At 42.7% G+C, this 17,225-nt stretch overlaps 1 protein-coding gene across 1 annotated transcript in view; it reads left to right on the top strand.

Moving 5' to 3' along the window:
• Positions 1-17,225, top strand: part of LOC124200656 (acetylcholine receptor subunit alpha-type acr-16-like) — a 34,446-nt gene that overhangs the window by 8,944 nt on the left and 8,277 nt on the right. The window contains exons 2-9 of the mRNA XM_046596927.1: positions 6,848-6,987; positions 7,462-7,506; positions 7,831-7,940; positions 9,891-10,071; positions 10,205-10,475; positions 13,216-13,302; positions 15,020-15,129; positions 15,218-15,781. Of these exons, the coding sequence (XP_046452883.1) occupies positions 6,848-6,987; positions 7,462-7,506; positions 7,831-7,940; positions 9,891-10,071; positions 10,205-10,475; positions 13,216-13,302; positions 15,020-15,129; positions 15,218-15,781 (1,508 nt within the window). The remainder of the gene's footprint in view (positions 1-6,847; positions 6,988-7,461; positions 7,507-7,830; positions 7,941-9,890; positions 10,072-10,204; positions 10,476-13,215; positions 13,303-15,019; positions 15,130-15,217; positions 15,782-17,225) is intronic.

Raw genomic sequence — 17,225 nt, 5'->3', positions numbered from 1 at the left:
CTTGGATCTTGAGCACTTCTTCAGTCTCCGAACAATTTAGAGAGACAATTTCTAGGCTAGGAAAAGGTAGGTTAGATAACCGAATACGAAAAGATAGGTTATATAACGTAATCTAACTCGATAAACTGCTGGTTGGGGAGGTGGACGTAATTTGGGATTGACTTTCTGAGGGCCTTTCACTCGTGCGAGAGGAACATAAGTTCCGATTTCCGCCCTCGACTGTCAATCCACGGTCCACGCAAAATGCCCACACATCACTAAAACGCGCTGCTGGCGTCACAGACAATGTTTAGTTATATGAATGTGGTAATAACCCTGATGGTATAACCTAGTTAATTGGCAAGCATATCAAGTTGTCCTTCAGGCATGAAACAGATAAAATACAGCATTCGCTTCTGTTTGAAAGTCAAAGCCGAGAGCTTCAAAAGGAGAAACATCAAAAGTTAGACATTCTTTTTATCCAAGACGTAAAAAAAAATAATCTGTACGTCAAACACTCAGCAAAGACAAATTACAAGTTATGTGACATAATCAAAGCCAGCTGGCTAAAGCCTGCCTTAAAAAAGGAATTTGTTACGAGGACTATATAAACAGTTTGTTTGACTATTGGCTAATTATTCCGTTCACTCTTTTTTCTAATCGATATCCTTATTTCAGTGGGTGTCATTTCACAGCTCCTGATATACGGATCCTTTGCTCTTCTCTGCTTCTGAGATTCATTCGTTGAACTTTCGACTGCGAAGACGAAGGCTGAGAGAAGTTTTAAGTGCAACTGTAACTTTCACAGCCTCAGCATATCTTTTCTCGAAAATCTAAATTTTGTCTGAAGGGGATTAGCGTGCAGCATGCTATGTGGAAGACCGTTAAAAAAATAAACCTATTGGAAAACTGGTGTCCCTGTTCGGGCGTACGAGTACTGTAAATGTCTTTGATGATGCTGCCCTGGAAAAACAAGTGAATATTGTTAATTTGAATAATGTTCGCGCACAGAGGAAACAACAACACGACACGAAGCTTTTTTCTCAAGGATATGACACTTATCCAAGTGTATTAGTTGTTTATTCTTACAATGTTATGTTGGCTATGAAGCACAGGTGCCGGCCCAGACCAACAGCAGTATAGTGCCGCATGTAGTACCTGAGCGCTGCACTTGGACTGTTTGAGTCTGAGCCCAGCATTTTGTTGGGAGGGGGCATGATTTGACAGCTGTGTACGGTATTTGGAGCAAGTTGACGGTATATTAGAAGGGGGAAAGCTCTTCACTTTCTATTATTTAACACGTAACTCTTTGATCTCCCCTGGCACCTCTTCCATTGCAGCCATCGTCCCATGCGCAGCACTCGTATGTTTAGCCTTTACCCTATATACCCTGATCCGCTTTTCCCGGCGACGGCAAACCGGTGGTCATCAAACCAGCAGTTATCACGGCCACAGGAGCTAACTTTTAAAGGTTGTGAAGTTCCTGGATGTAAATAACAACCAGACGGGACCCACCATCAGACAAAAGCTCTGACGTGGTGCAACTGAGTGAAAAAACCGCACTTTTAATGATAGTTGTCACGACTATACCATTGGTGCGTTCTCAATTTATTTGTCAAACCATCAGAACACGAACTTGATGCCGAACTTACCCAAGCACGAGCCAAAGTCTTGTTTGTCTTGGGTGTCGTGTTCTTGACTCTTTGACTTTTCGACGCTATGGAAAAAGATATGGCACAAGGGGGTTCTGGTAGAATATTATAAGCAAGGTAGCAGCACATCGCTGCTGCCAGGTAGCGGAGAGTACAGAGTCTGGCCACATCTATAGATCAGTATTACGAGAAGGGATTTTTTTTTATATTATTATTTTTTCTTCTATTCGTCTCTCTACCAAGTCCGTTCAATATACTACATAGGCAGAAAGCTAGTCCAGTCAAAGAGAAACGACACTAGCAATGGCAGTGACACATGCTGCGCCACATGCGTGAATCCAATATGGGAGAATCTTCACTATGTCCACTGATTCGATTAATATCCGAAGTAGAGCCGAACAGCTACAGGCATTCTGTTATTACTTTTCTCGAAGCAATATGAAAAAGGCGGACGAAGAAGAAACGATCTGTCAGTCCGCCTTGGTTGTTTTCCGTTCGTCAATTTGCATTTTGGCCCACTGGAATATTTTGTCGATTTTTTCCACGGCGGTATCACATCGCCTTGACGTTATCGAATGTTGTCCCTTCACCTTGGCATAGTTTGTTTATTCGCCTCTTCGGCGCAAGGGCCTGCAATGCGAGCGCGTCCAACCCCGCGTGTTGATCTTAATTCCCGCATGGGACGGAGGTCTTGAGGTCTTCGCCCAGATCCTTGAGTAGGCGTGTAAAAAAGCACACACACTCTCTCGCCTCCAAGTTTGCCGCTCCTCGGAGAGACTGGAAAAACATCGTGACACATAAAGTAAGCATCCAAGCACCACACTCGAAACTTCAATTCTGTTCAACCGCGCGCGAAACTTTCCGTTTCATCGCCCTTTTTTCAAAGTGCGGAATACAATTCAAATCACGTCCCTCTCGAGGAAAATTCCCTGATCCATTTTTTGCAGCTGTTTCCTGGTCTTTACATAAAACAAAAGATGCTTAACTAAAGTGTGCTTAAAATCCATTGCTTCACTTCAGCTGTATATCGTCGCACAGCGCAGCGGTTTTTCCCCCCTTCGCTGCGCTCCCGCTTCCCAACATGACCGTTAAAGAAAAGAAAATCCCCCAGTGGCTCGTTTTCCCGTCTCAAAAGCCCAGACGTGACGTCGCACCGAGCGAACGTAACCAAAACCGGCGAGATTCGTGGTTCAATAAGCAGTGCAAAGAAAGAACGCGATAAAAAGCATTGGCGATGCACGTAACAGATCTATCCTAGCTGATAATATTCAAAACAGATATACAAGTGCTGCAGCTCGGTAATTTTTTTCCCCCCACCAACTTGAAATGCAAGTGAAACTTCGTAAGAGCAGGATCAAGAGGTCCACTATTCCAGAGCTAAAGTGTAACTTTTATTGTTCGCTACTCAAGCGTCTAGATATGTGCAGCAGTGCGGCGGAATAAAGGTTTCCAGCAGTTCTAATCGCGGGGAACAATTGAGTGAGTTACAAGAGTTGTTAGTGAAATTTCGCTGATAATACACAAGTCACAATGAGAATTTCATCAACCAACATTTCATTCTCAAGGAGAAATAAGTTCAGACATACAGGGCTTACTAATAAGTGTAATGACTTGTCTACTTTTGAATCCACTGTTTCCATGCAGTAAAAGTAAAACTATCTTTGGAGGATGCCATCAGTTTTGCTGCATCACTGTGAGAAATGTAACTCTAAACGCGGAAGAAACTCCCTTCATTAATTGCGTAACTAAGCGTACACTACGCGCATATAGACAGAGTATAGCAAATTCTGTAATACAGGTTTCTTCAAGAGGTTTTTTAATTGCTTTCCTGCACAAGTCGCAATTTAAAAAACAAGGGCTTCAAAAGAACGAATCTTTTATCCGCACATTTGAATAACAAAAATGTGTTCCGAAATTTCATGAAAAAAAATTAAATTTAATAAATAATTTGTCCACTTTGGCAGTGAGCGGAACGTGCCTATATCAGTTTTAATTAAAATATTTTTGTAAGAATAAGCGTGTGTGCATGATAAAATTAATAAAACAAAAGTTTCGTGTAGCCAGTGTGAGTGTGAAGAGGCTGTTTTTGTTTTATTTTGTTATTTAAAATTATTATTTTGTTTTTCAGATTCTCTAATTAAAATTGAGACTGGTTGTGCATATACGCTTATAGAGAAATAAATTTGTATAATATCTTCCTCGCTATACAAGAGATAACATTACTCGGAACCGGGCTTAAATTTTAAATCAAAATCAACGTTGCGTGAAAGGCACATATGAACGAAACATCGAGTAAACGCTTGATGACAGGATTCTTGTAATATGAAAAATGTTGCTTCATGGAGATGAATCAAACCGAAAACTGCGATTTCGGACCGAAGTAGCATTATATTACACAATGTGCTGCAATCTCAGCATATGGGGCTCCGGGTTCTCATAATGCACCTACAATCCAGCACGCTCCTTTAGCTAATCAACTTTTTGCTTCGATTGAGTCATCCCGAGATGTTACTGACTCGGCTCTTAATAGGTCACGTCGTCTCATTTTGCCGATTGACCAACAATAACTAATAGCCAACAACGAGGACACCATAGATACAGAATTCTGCAATTACAGTATGAATCAATATGGTCTTATGATGAAAGATATACCCTCGGAAAAAAAGTAGCTGAATAGTTATTCTGTAAATAGAATATCTGATATTTGAACTACGTATTGGGCTATATACTGTATTTCCAGAGCCAAATGTGCCACACAGTATCAACTGGCGTTTTGAAATCGATGGATGAGGGGCATGCGTGATAGTTTCCTCCTTGGTTGGCACCCAGGTGCAGTTGAAACCAGTGTGTATTTTCAATGGCATTATAGACTATATGCAGCTATATCTCGATACTTCACTATAGCCTTATACTCCAGCACTTATTTTGCCCTTTGCAATTACAGACGAGGATGGGAAGAAACTCTAAAACAAGAGAACGTATAAGGAACCTTGCGAGAAGGTTAAGAAGATCTGAGAAAACAGGAATATGAGCTTATTTTTAAAAGGAGTTGGTACCAATTTGTGTGGATCCAATAATAAACCCGTCGTCAAAATCATTGACTATTTTGATTCAATGTGGAAGCGGACGGATGTAATTATGGTATGCGATAACTTAAAATTACATGGACGATCTGGCAATTAACCCAGCAGATGGTAATTCATTCGACTCAACGGACGGTTATTTTTAACAAATTATGGTACGAAAGCTTTTTTAAGCTGTGTCCTTCTAGTTATAGTGGAGTTGATGGTGAAGTTAATGAGTATGAAATCTCGATTCAAAATGATTTATTACCGTATACGCTGTTCTAATCTGTTTAAGTATTTTCAGTATTTTCATTCACGATATAGAGCTAGGCAGCTAGGCTATCAGTTAAGGCCGAACATGAAGTAACTACCATTCTAAATTACTTGGTCTATTTATTTATACTTATTTTGATAAAACATCAAGTTGAAACTATTTGATTGTATCGACCGGAAATTAGTTCTGGAGGAGATGGAATGGCGGGAGTAGTGTAGATAATATACTGGATGCCATCATCAAACTGATGTGCCGGCGAACTCATCTGTGTCGACCCTGGGTTAAATGACACTAATAGGGAAATTCTTTCTTGTCTCCTAGCTATGGCGGACGCCCTCAATTCTTTTCATAATTACACTTTCGCAGCATTTTTCCTCGGGGAAGAATTCCATATTTTTTTTGTATTTGAATGTCCCTTGGTTGTTAGGTGTCATCATCATTGACATTGTTATCGTACAGAGCTGGATGGATTCCGGTCGGGTGACTAGATATATAGATTTTTTTCAACAACTGACAACTTAACCGTGTGTCAATGGAAGGCAAACCCAATTGATCGATACTCTACACACACTTATATACAGCCTATTGCGCCCGACTCCGGTCCTAAATCAATTTCCGTCAAACACCATTCTCTACATATATACGGGCTACAATGTACACACCGCACAATGTGACCCTTTCGACACAAGAAAGTCAAGGAGACCGATAAAAGGGAAAATTGAAAGTGCTCAGCCGTTATGCTTTTGTACAACTCGCAGTACGATATTATACAATACCGCTGTGATTCACCACCTGACATCTCCTATTATATGCTCTATTTTTTGTAATCCTCTTCATTAAACTTTCTTCCGAAAAACTCCCTATGACTAACGAACATACAGTACAGTCGTGTACATTTGTTAGCCATTTGATTTCACGATTTGTGTTGTGTACGTGGTAGGTCTTCTATACAGAAAGCTGACGGTTGCTTGGCAATCAGATTTTTTATGACATAACGCCCACTCATTCCTTTATTTATATACTTGTTTTTTTTTTCTTTTACGAAAGAAATTCGACAGGAACAAAAAATCGATGCAGTTACTTTTTTTTTCAACGTTCTACTTCCGCAAGATTTGAGAAAAAAGGTGTTACCTGACATTTCCAAATACGAGCGATAAACTAGTTGACTGAAATGTTCAGTAACGGGAGGCGATATATATGACAACCTGTCACCACGTATATAACCGGGAAATCCCTTGTCAATTCATTCCAAATGATTGAATAATACATTATTTCATACCATATACGTAACTAGGCAATTCGTGGTCAGGTACGAATAGTAGTAGGGATTAATCGTATAAGGAAAATCTAATCCAAGAAATAATCTCCGTCACGTCAGTCTAACGTCATTCTCTCTCGAGGAGAAGGGTCCGTGCTGTGTGTGTACTGAAAGAGACTTGCTTCCGCCAGCGTGGTTCTCTATGTATATTTGTCTAACTTGTTGAGTGAATGTTCTTCCTGACAGGAGTAACTTCGTTACTGCGAGTTAGCCTATATACTACGTGCTATTAGTTTTGTTAGTGCTGGACGCGGGCTTTCAATTATTTCGCTCAACAAAGTTAACTTTTTGGAATATATTGATTTCTGGGCGTTTAGACCGAGTTCGCCTTAACATCAAATGTGATATAGGCCAACGCGCTGGATTGCTATGAATATAAACATACTACAAGGAAGGAAAGGAGGGTCAGCGCTAAAAGTCGTTGCCAACTTTTGATAGAAGCGGATGTACAAGATATTTAATGCAACATTTCTTTTCGTTATAATAGTACTCTAGCTTTAAGAGATATAATTTATAGTGACATTAATCTTAACTTTTTTTTCTTTTGTTTTTCCTTTAGGCTGTTGCGGTGGCCCCAACGAGAAGAGATTGCTCAGTAACCTGCTAGACAAGTACAACACACTGGAGCGACCTGTTTTTAACGAGTCGGAACCAGTCGTCGTCAGTTTTGGATTAACTCTTATGCAGATTATTGACGTGGTATGAATATGTGAACCGAATCATCCAGTGATACGCGTATTATAAACAATTTATTTCTTCAAACTTAAAACAAAAATATGTATTACTGAATAATGGTGTATTTATCGTAGGAGAATGTGAATCAATTCTAATGTAGAATTACAAAATCTCACTTGGATATACGATTGAAAATACGAATTCAAACAAAATAATGGCCGTTTTCAAAATTGTAATCTAAAATCAATATTTCCCGCAGCAAGTCTTACATACAAGTCTCTCGTGTAGTGTCACCTGTAGCATGCAAGCAGGAAGCCAATAATTTTTTTTTGGCGAAGTTAAATATAACAAAAGAAATAACCAGATCAAAATAAAATGTTTTGGAGGCAATTTTGTGAGGAAAACTCGTAAAACTGTGAAGTTTTTTCCTCACTTCAATCCACGTTGTGTAAGCCAAGTGCAGCACTAATGATCTTCTTGTCTCACTTTCTGCGTTAGGATGAAAAAAATCAAATTCTAACGACGAACGCCTGGCTTAATTTGGTAAGTTTATTTCCTCCATTTCTGACGTGATCCTCTTTTTTTTTGCGCTAGACGCACGTTTTATATCCTAAACTTTTTATGTTCTATAAAGTCAATAAGTGCCGTGTAGTAAATATGTACTGAATTCGGTATAGTGCAGTGCACCACAGCGTATATACTCCGACACTTCATAGAAACCTGAGAACTTTACGTCTTTACATACTACTCGTATTTTTTTACGTAATATACTGTGCCTAGGAAATTCATTAGTCTCTTCTCTCATAAGCCTTTTCCTATTCCATTTCTCCTTTGTCTTACATGTATGTGTTGCTCTGACCACTATAGGATTGGAGGGATCAAAATCTTATATGGAACCCGGCGAACTACAGCGGAGTAAAGGATGTCCGGATCCCACCCAACCGCATCTGGAAGCCCGACATTCTTCTTTACAACAGGTTATCCGATTAATTGCCATGAATACTTTGTCAGGGAAATGTTTCCTTTAGAGAAGAGTCGTGCCGAACATCTGTCGTCTGGAATAATAAAACTCCATGCTAAGGTCGTGATGGAAATAACGTTCCAGATAGGTTTGAAAGACGCCACGAAAGCAAGACAAAGTTTACGACGACGACAAACTTGTTGTGTCTTATTAAAATAGAAGAGAATCTCAATCTCTTTACTTTTCTCTCAAATGGAGCGTCTTATTGGTTTTCGTGAACTGTATAACTGTTACGTTTGAGTTGATCTATAGGTGAAGTTGTGCATAGAAGTTCCCTATACAGGATCGATGGAAGAGATGAACGTTTGTTCGTTGCGTACAGTGACAAACCCCCCGAGTGTTCAGAGATATATATGTATATATTGGGAGAGAGCGAGTGCGTCGTTCAGCCATCAAGCCCGGAGTCAGGTTACAATAGATTTCTGAATTTCAATACATCCAAGTACATCTTTGCATTTTCCATTTTCACGCGCGCCTCTTTTTGCAATTCAGAAAAGATGATTCGTTCGTAAATGAGTTAGAAAATGTACGGCAAATAAAGAAGCGCGGATCTTCGACGCACAGCTCCCGTGGGTGTATTTAACGTATGCAAATGACGTGATTGTATATCCTTTGATGTTCCGCTGCACTTAGCAATTTATTCGACGATTGGAATTTGATGTGACTTTACGCCAGAGAATATCGTATGACGTCAGCATCTGCGCTCTCGTGCAGATGAGGCCTAACGCTCGTGAGCAGCCCGGTGTTATGAGAGCAGTCGAGCAAACAAGTCGGAAAGCAAACAGGAGTTCAAGAGTCCTGCTGTGGCCATCCATCAAGAAAAGTTTGAACTCGAGTTAAGAATGTCGTAACTTAATACGTCAAATCTAAACTGCCTCGAGCAACAAGTGGATGCCGATGGAGGCAAACACGCAAATGAGGCGCAGCCACGTCAAGCGAGTTGCGCAACACCCCCTCCCATGTCTCCATTAGCTGTAATGGTTCCTACTGACGAAGAACTTGTGTTCAAGCAATTGCTCCTGCAGCTGACAGGTCCTTTTTCGACCGAAAATAAATCATTGTACACGAGGGAAAATGAAGGCAGACGCTCGGCCGCCGCCGCCTCCGCCGCCGCGGAAGGAGTCACTTCTTCGCCACTCTCTTGCATCAGAGAGAAGTGGATAATAAACCCCAGGATCTCTATCGATCGGCACCAGATGGAGGAAAAACAGCAGCGACGGTGAACTGCAGCCGGCAGACTGGCGGGAGTGACCCCGCCTGCCTGGGCTGCTGTGTCGCTTCATGCGCGCTCATTTATTTCCACCGGTCCAACTGCTGACTCGCTCCAATTACTTTGGTTGCCTACCTCCTTCCGAAATGAGAAAACAACGAGCTACTAGAGAGAGCGAGAGGGACATCCATTTTCTGTTTCCCTCCTCCTTCCTACCCTCCTTTTTTGCCGCACTTTTCCTCGTTCTATTACCGGGGAAATATCCACTCCACAACTCCGATTCCAAATTCAGAAGTTGCGAGTTAAAAAAAATATATACATATTACGTCTTTCTCATAAAGCCCACAACTTTGCCTTTGGCGAGCGAAATGCCAGTGGATTGGAACCGTTTCTTTCGAGGGAACCCAATTTATTTTCAAGCAATCATTCGCGTGGAAAGGAGTGGCGATGATTTCATTTCGCCTCTGAGTGGCCTCGCGTAATAATATTGAAACTTCTCGAGTTTCTTGTTATAACGATGGCGCGTTTCTCTAAAAAAAAAAAAAATAATATCCTGTGTCACCATTTGTCGTTGCCTGCTGCTAGATTAAATTCACTTTTTGGGGGGTTGGGGGAGGGACCATATCTAATTGGTTGCCTTTTGCTGAACTTTCGATTCTTCTTCAATTTGTTTCGTTTGTTGTCGTGAAAAAATAGCGCCGATGAAGGATTCGACAACACATTCCAGACCAACGTCGTCGTGCGACACAACGGCAGCTGCAACTACATCCCACCGGGCATCTTCAAGAGCACTTGTAAAATCGATATCACCTGGTTCCCGTTCGACGATCAACAGTGTAAAATGAAATTCGGCAGCTGGACTTACGACGGTTTCATGGTCAGTACAATAAAAGCGGATTGTCCTATTCTTCTTCTTCTTTTCTTTTATTTTACTCTTTTTCGTCTTCCTCGTCTATAACATCGAAATTATTTTCCTTCTTTCCCTGCACAATGGCCGCTCGTGAGTGCAGTTGGACCTCGTCGAGAAAACGACGGAGGGCGGCGATATTAGTGGCTTCATTACCAACGGTGAATGGGACTTGATCGGCGTACCTAGCAACCGTACCGTTGAATACTACACTTGCTGCCCGGAGCCTTACGTAGACATCACTTTCGTCATACACATCAGGCGGCGAACTCTCTACTACTTTTTCAATCTCATCGTTCCCTCCGTGCTCATTTCTTCCATGGCTCTTCTCGGCTTCACCCTGCCGCCGGACTCGGGAGAGAAGCTCACTCTAGGTATAGTATACACTATAACTATATAGAATATACTATACACAACGCGTACTCTCGTTGCATTCAAAACAGCAGGGAAATGCAGACGTATATAGCAATGGCTGTCGTTTAGATAGTATATGGCAGCAGAGACATTGTCTTGTTTCGGAGCAGGTCAAACTGCTGTGCACCGCTATTTTCCGTGTGTACACATAGTAAGACCGTGACACAGACAATTGCGTTTCTGATGTAGGATTTCGATGAATAAAAGAGACAACCAGGTTTCTCTTTCTTTTTCCATAAACGGGCCTCGATGTTTCCTTGTAATACGCCTAGAATCCGCATTCAAGCGAATAGCGACGTCAAGAACGGCGGGTACGTTGCGTTGGCGCGTCTATATCGATTTTTTTTTCCAGCCGAACGTTAGACAGACACACGCAGCGTGTGCAGCTGCACTTTCTAAAAAAAAAAAAAAAGGGGGAGAGAAAAAATCTATTACATCACATTAAATGTAAAGAATGTGCTGTGTGAGGAATAGAGAGAGCAGGAGGACGAACATCAAATGGGAAACGGCAGCAGCGGCAGACAGGCGGACAGCGTCGCGCGTGTAGTCGACTCGTTTTCCCTCCTTACGCTCCGTCGCCTCTATCCTTGCTCCAGTCGTCTCTTGATTGTCGTTATTTACTTTGAACTGCTGAGGAAATTGAGGATCGATCACCTACTTCTTCTTCCTCCTCCTACTCCTCCTCCAACTTTCCATATAGCGGGAGGTAGAAATGGGGATCGGGGTAGAGTATAGTGGATTAAGGGTTTCCGTTGCCAATCGGGATTTGGTTACGGCGTCATGAGATGCTCATCTGCTTACCGTGTTCTTTGCGAACGATATCGACCGTGAATAATGCCGCCTCTTTCCAACTCTTCATTCCTGCGTGTGGCCAGCACTGCTGCAGCCCATGAGCCCAATGACAATTGGCATTCGGCAGCCCCCAGTTTCTCCTCCGTACTACTCCGCCGCCAGGACATGTACCAATTATCCCCGGCATATAATTCAAATGTAATCCCAATGCCGTTTAGTCTTCGCCAGTTGTAATTACATCTTGGACGTACATATAATCAACTAATAAGTTCTACGGCGCAATAGATTGCCGTCGTGGCTCTCTACTCGTCCTCGCCCGGTAAACAATAATATAAAGCAGACAACTATAAGCGACTCCCACAACACAAAAGCAACGACGCAGCAGATGGATCTTGGCCGAACACAATGTCAATCATTCAGATATTGTGTGGATGCGCTGTGCGCTCTGCGTTAATGGTGATTGTTGCAGGCTTGCAATCTGTTGTTGCTGATGGATCTTGTCAAAACGAATAATAACAAAAAGAATAACAACGAAAGCAACGAAAGCAAAACTATTGCGAAGAGCCAGAGCCCCGAGAGCTCAGCAAAACATCCGTGTCCGGCAAGGTTTTTGTTGGAGTCTCAAGTTTCGAGAACCTTTTTTATACGTAGACATAAAAGAGTAATAGATGTGAAGAAAAATGGAGAAGTAAAAAAGGAGAAAATGACAGAAAATAGGGAAAGTGCTTCAGGAAAAGATCCGTCAATCAAAAGGGGCTGCCACCTTTTTCTTTCTTTATTTTATTTTTATGTTATTCTATTTTATTTTATTTTTTGCTCGGCGGGCTTATATTCCCCAGCGGACGGGCGGGCTGCGCAACTTATACGAATCAACGGATAGCACATGGTCTATGGTCTCTCTACAGTCTACACTGGTGGAGTGGGAATAGGAACACGTGATTTCCGACTAACAATGGCCTGTTCTGGCCATCCGACTATTCTATACAGCAGCGGCCTTTCCTTCAGCGGCGTTTTTCATGCCCGACGTCTGAGTGAGCACAGCGCCTTAACTCTGAAAGGCCGGGCCACCAACAACAGCAACAATACATTGCTGCGCCCAGGAAGCAATCTATTATTCAAGCATCAAGCGGCAACCGACAGCAACTCTAGACTCGCCAACCCTCCCGAGTTAACTGCGGACGATGGAACTGTTCCCTCTCTCTCTCTCGCCAAAAATGCACCAACTTCCATTCCGCGCATACGTAACTACGCTCAAGCTTTTCCGCACGGAGGGGGGGGGGGAGGGGAACTGCATATTCGCGGTCCAAATGCTGCACAGGCGGCGGCTATTTTGCTCGACAGTTGGTCGGTTATATTTCCCGCGCCGTTAATATCATTTTTTATTGCTGTCCATCAGCCGGGCTAGAATTCGCCATTATGACGTGCGCACATTTTGTACGCCATTCCAAGTTTACACACGGTCGTTGTTTGTTGTTTTGTTTTTTTTTTCCCTTGACCATCTCTGAGCCTATTATATTCACGAGATCGTCGAGTAATTTAGCGGAAACGTTGCTTGCTGCTGCTGCTGCGTCAGACATTGCCATGAGCCCGGCTGGCTGGCTAGACGTCCAATTGTTTTCGTAAATACACAACCTCCCGGGATCTATATGCGCTGTATCCCATTGTTTTCCTCTCGCCCTTTTCTCTCTCTCTCTTTGCCCTTTACGACGCGGATGATTCCCAGCAGCAGCAGCTGATGTTTGATCCTGTTGCATACTTTAAACATCGTACACAGTACATAGTCCAACGCACCGTACACACACACACACACATCATATTGTTTTCTGGTTCACATACTTTTGTCTCTTCTATTATTGACGGGGTTTCTTTCTTTCTTCTTTTTTATTTTGTTTTTACACTGTTTTTCAGGAGTTACCATTTTGCTGTCGCTGACGGTGTTTCTCAACCTTGTCGCAGAAACTTTGCCTCAGGTCTCCGACGCCATTCCACTCTTAGGTAATAACGTTTTCATATTTTATAGCGTTTCCAGCGTGAAATCTATTTCTCTTTTATGAATCATTTTTATATTATTATTCGTTCCCATTGCTCAGTCCGCAACATTTCAGTTTTTAGCGCTCTACGGCGCTATTTTTAAACTGTTGCGTCATCTTTTACCGTTTTCGGGCTTGAATGCGCTCCATAATAAGGCCATTGTGTCGTCCTGTATGCGCGTATCCTGTTTCCTCCCGTGCGCCGCTTTACTTCCCTAATTGCGTATACGGTGTCGGATGTGTGTCGGGTTTCACCGGTGCTTTCGCTACTCTCTACAGAAGCGCACTCTCTCTCATTCTGACTTTCACACCGGCAGCTTTCGCCGTCGAGTCGGTCGATGCGAAAGTGTATGAACTAGGATTCAAACAGGCGGGCGCCTTCTTCTAGCGCCTTCCCTTCAGAGCCGGATACTATTGTGCTACTGTGTTTATACACACGTCCCTAATGAAAATAGTTGAACATTGCGTTCAGCCCGGAGGGGTTGCGCCTTCTTCGACTTGAACTATTTCGAAACTTACCCGCAGCCTCAATAATAGGTCCACACACAAGAGAATTCGTCGCTTACATTACCACTATTATAGATACAAGAGGGAATGCACCGAAATACTATAACTATAAATCATAGCTCAGTGCCTGCGCGACGGTGTGCATTCGCGTCCAAATGGTTCTTCTCAGCAGGCTCCCATTTTTTCTCGTTGGAAATGCGACGCTTTTATTATCGGGGAAAAGGGCATAACACAAATGCCGACGTAAATTTCCCCCTTCCCTGTAATATTTCCGACGTCTTGTGTTTTCCGTGCTGCCGTGTTGTAATAACACGTGAATGACACAAACAGTAGCCTTGAGCAGAAGACTAGATATTATCCCTAATGATTCTAATGAGAATATAGTGCGTACGTGTAGTGTCTTTTGCGTACCCAAATTAAAACATATGTCAACGCACATTTGTACACAGATGACTGAGCTCTCCAGCTCCGAATATAATTGGTAGCCTTCAGCATCGTGTTGTTGCAGGAGAGTCTCAAATGACAAAAGGCTGATGTCTGTCGTATACTCTACAAGTGGCGGGTTGTGCGTGAGTTTTCTTTTCAAACTAAAAACGACGGGCGAATGGAATGGATGTTGTACTCGTATTGGTGGGTTATATGGCCTCAGGTTCGACACTTAAACTCAAAAGAAGAAAAAAAATGCAGGATGGAAAAGGCGGAAGATGCCCCCGTATATATACCAAAGTGGATGCTCCTGATCATTACGAAAGAGGAAGACATCTTGAGAAAAGATATAGCCTTTGGTCCGACGGCAAACTCAGTTAGTTCGTACAATTCCAAATGAACAAAGAGAAAAATATTCAGCCTCTCACCAATTCCTGGAAAAGGCAAGAAAATGAGGAGACAGAGACGCAGCAGACTTGGGAAACTCATTTACATCTGTAGTTTGTGAACGAAAGTCAACGGATTTTTTATTTTCCTTTTTTCCCGTTACGTGAAATAAATGTCTGAAATGTAATTAGACGATCTCGTGATGGGTTGCTGCTTAGTCGTATACGGCCCCTAACATTTTCACTGTTGAGCTGGTGTCACTCGGAACGTGAATCTTGAACGCATGCGATATTCAATTAGCGATGATGTAATATGCCTCGTCCCGTCTAACTGAAATGTGTCTTCTCCAAATCATTTATTAGGCACATATTTCAATTGCATCATGTTCATGGTGGCATCTTCTGTCGTTCTGACCGTCGTCGTTCTCAACTACCACCACAGACGGGCAGAAATGCACGACATGCCGGGATGGGTAAGTCCTAATCCTCTTGCATAATAATAGTATCTACAGATTTATTCCGTATTGTTGAGATTGGAATCAATTCGCTGCTGGTGCACAGGTTCGAACGTTGTTTCTGCTGTGGCTTCCATGGATTTTACGAATGAGCCGGCCCGGCAAGAAAGTGACGCGCAAAACGATCCTGATGAACAGCCGAATCAAAGAAATGGAATTGAAGGAACGATCTTCGCGCAGCCTGCTGGCGAACGTCCTGGATATGGATGACGATTTCCGCAGCGCGTCGGGCATCTCTTACGCGCCCACGTACACCAGCAATCTAACGAACCGCTACAGCAGCGGTGGCGGCGGTGGCGGCGGTGGCGTGGGATCGGGATTAGTCGGAGGAGGAAATGGCGGAAGAGGCGTCGTCATCGGCTCTGGCGCTGGCGGTGGGGGAGTCGGTCCAGGAAATAGCTCAACATTACCCCATTTCCCGACTTCTGCCTCCTATCACCAGCAGCAGCAGGCATCCGTTGGCCAGCAGCAGCCATCGGTTCATCTCGCCGAGTCGTCGCTCGTTCACGGCAACATGATCTCCGCCAACGCCCAATCTTCCACTTTCGGAAGCCGGGCAGGAGGTTTCGCCATGGACGAGGACAGCCCGTCGGCTCCTTACTGCATTCAGGTGAATATCTCAAACCTAAGTGAATTCTCAACTCGTCCATAGATTAACTTTGAGGACTTGAGGCGCGCACTCGCCGTCAAAATTCAAAATGTCAACGGCAATTTCTAATAAACTCTCCCCGACTGTTGATTGTTGGTGGCAAACAAATAACCCCCTCCCGAAAAAAAATAAAAAGACAAAACAAAAACAAAGAAAGGAGCGAACCGTCAATCGATCGCTCCGTTCCGGCTCGTCCCGGCAGTATAGTATCCGCGTCCTCGTTTAATATCATATGAGACCCATACATACAGGAGAGACTCTATGTGTGTAGAATGAAGGAAACCCATTCGTAGAAGACAGCAGACAGACAGCATCTCTTTCTGTTGATTCTTCCTCGAGAGTGAAAACACATCTCACCGGGGAGGAAAATCGATATTGATACTATACGGTGGACTGGATGTGCTTTGCAGCTTACAACACTCAGGCAGGCTCCGTGATGGCGTTATGTTATATAGGGAGAATGTAACGTCGTTATAAATTCGGCGTTCCTTGATGCGTGCACGAATGCAGCTGCAGCTTGTACGGTCTACATGATGCAGTTCTATAAAATGGTTTCAGATGAAATGCAGTTTTTAGTGTCGAAGAATGTGTATTAGTTATCCCACAATTTTGTGTTACACTCAATCTCAACTTAGTCAACTAAAGCAGTAGAGTGTAGATTTGTTGCAACAACATTTTCGGTCCATAAATCACACAGCAGAAGGTTATTATAGTGTAGTACTACGGGCAACGGAGAATCTGCTCCCATTTTTGTATTTCCCTTCCTAAGCCCCAATAATCTGAATCGAACACTGGGCTTTTATTCTAGATCTGTTACATGTATGGAGCTGCGTCTTTGCAATCAAATATTTAAGCTAATAAAATGGCGTCCTTTCGACGATATCCTCATCCGTTGAAATGTAATAAAGAACGGACTGAATAGCTCCTGTAAATATTTCATTTCACATGTGGGTGGAAAATCTTCTTCAGTGCTCTTCTATAATCCGAACTTGCCCCCCTATAATATTCCCGAACGAATATTATTCAATGCCCCGAATGGGGAAAAAAAATGAAGAACCGGATTTACGCTTGCTGATTGCGTCAGTGTGTTTCTTGAGGCAGTCGTTTTGCATTCATTGTCAAATTCTATTGAAATGTGACAGTTATTGAATAAGCGCGAACTACTAGCAGTGGGAGTATACCGTGTGTAAGAAGTCCAATAGAACGACAAAAAAGACCTAAGGGTGGGGGGAGGCATTATTTTGTAAATCATTTTTTTTTCACAAAAATTTGTTATAAAGGGTTAAGCCTACACTATCCTGTATGACTTTTTTTTTTTTTTTGTAAATCTTCTTTTTACTTCTTTTTCTTCTTAAATCCGTCATCGCACATCCAGTGGAAATGGCAAAAGCACAGATGCACTTCT

The sequence above is a fragment of the Daphnia pulex genome, chromosome 1, assembly GCF_021134715.1.
Source record: "Daphnia pulex isolate KAP4 chromosome 1, ASM2113471v1".
Classification (NCBI taxonomy): domain Eukaryota; kingdom Metazoa; phylum Arthropoda; class Branchiopoda; order Diplostraca; family Daphniidae; genus Daphnia; species Daphnia pulex.
Note: the sequence above shows the minus strand (reverse complement) of the source record. Positions and strands in the feature narration are given on the sequence as shown.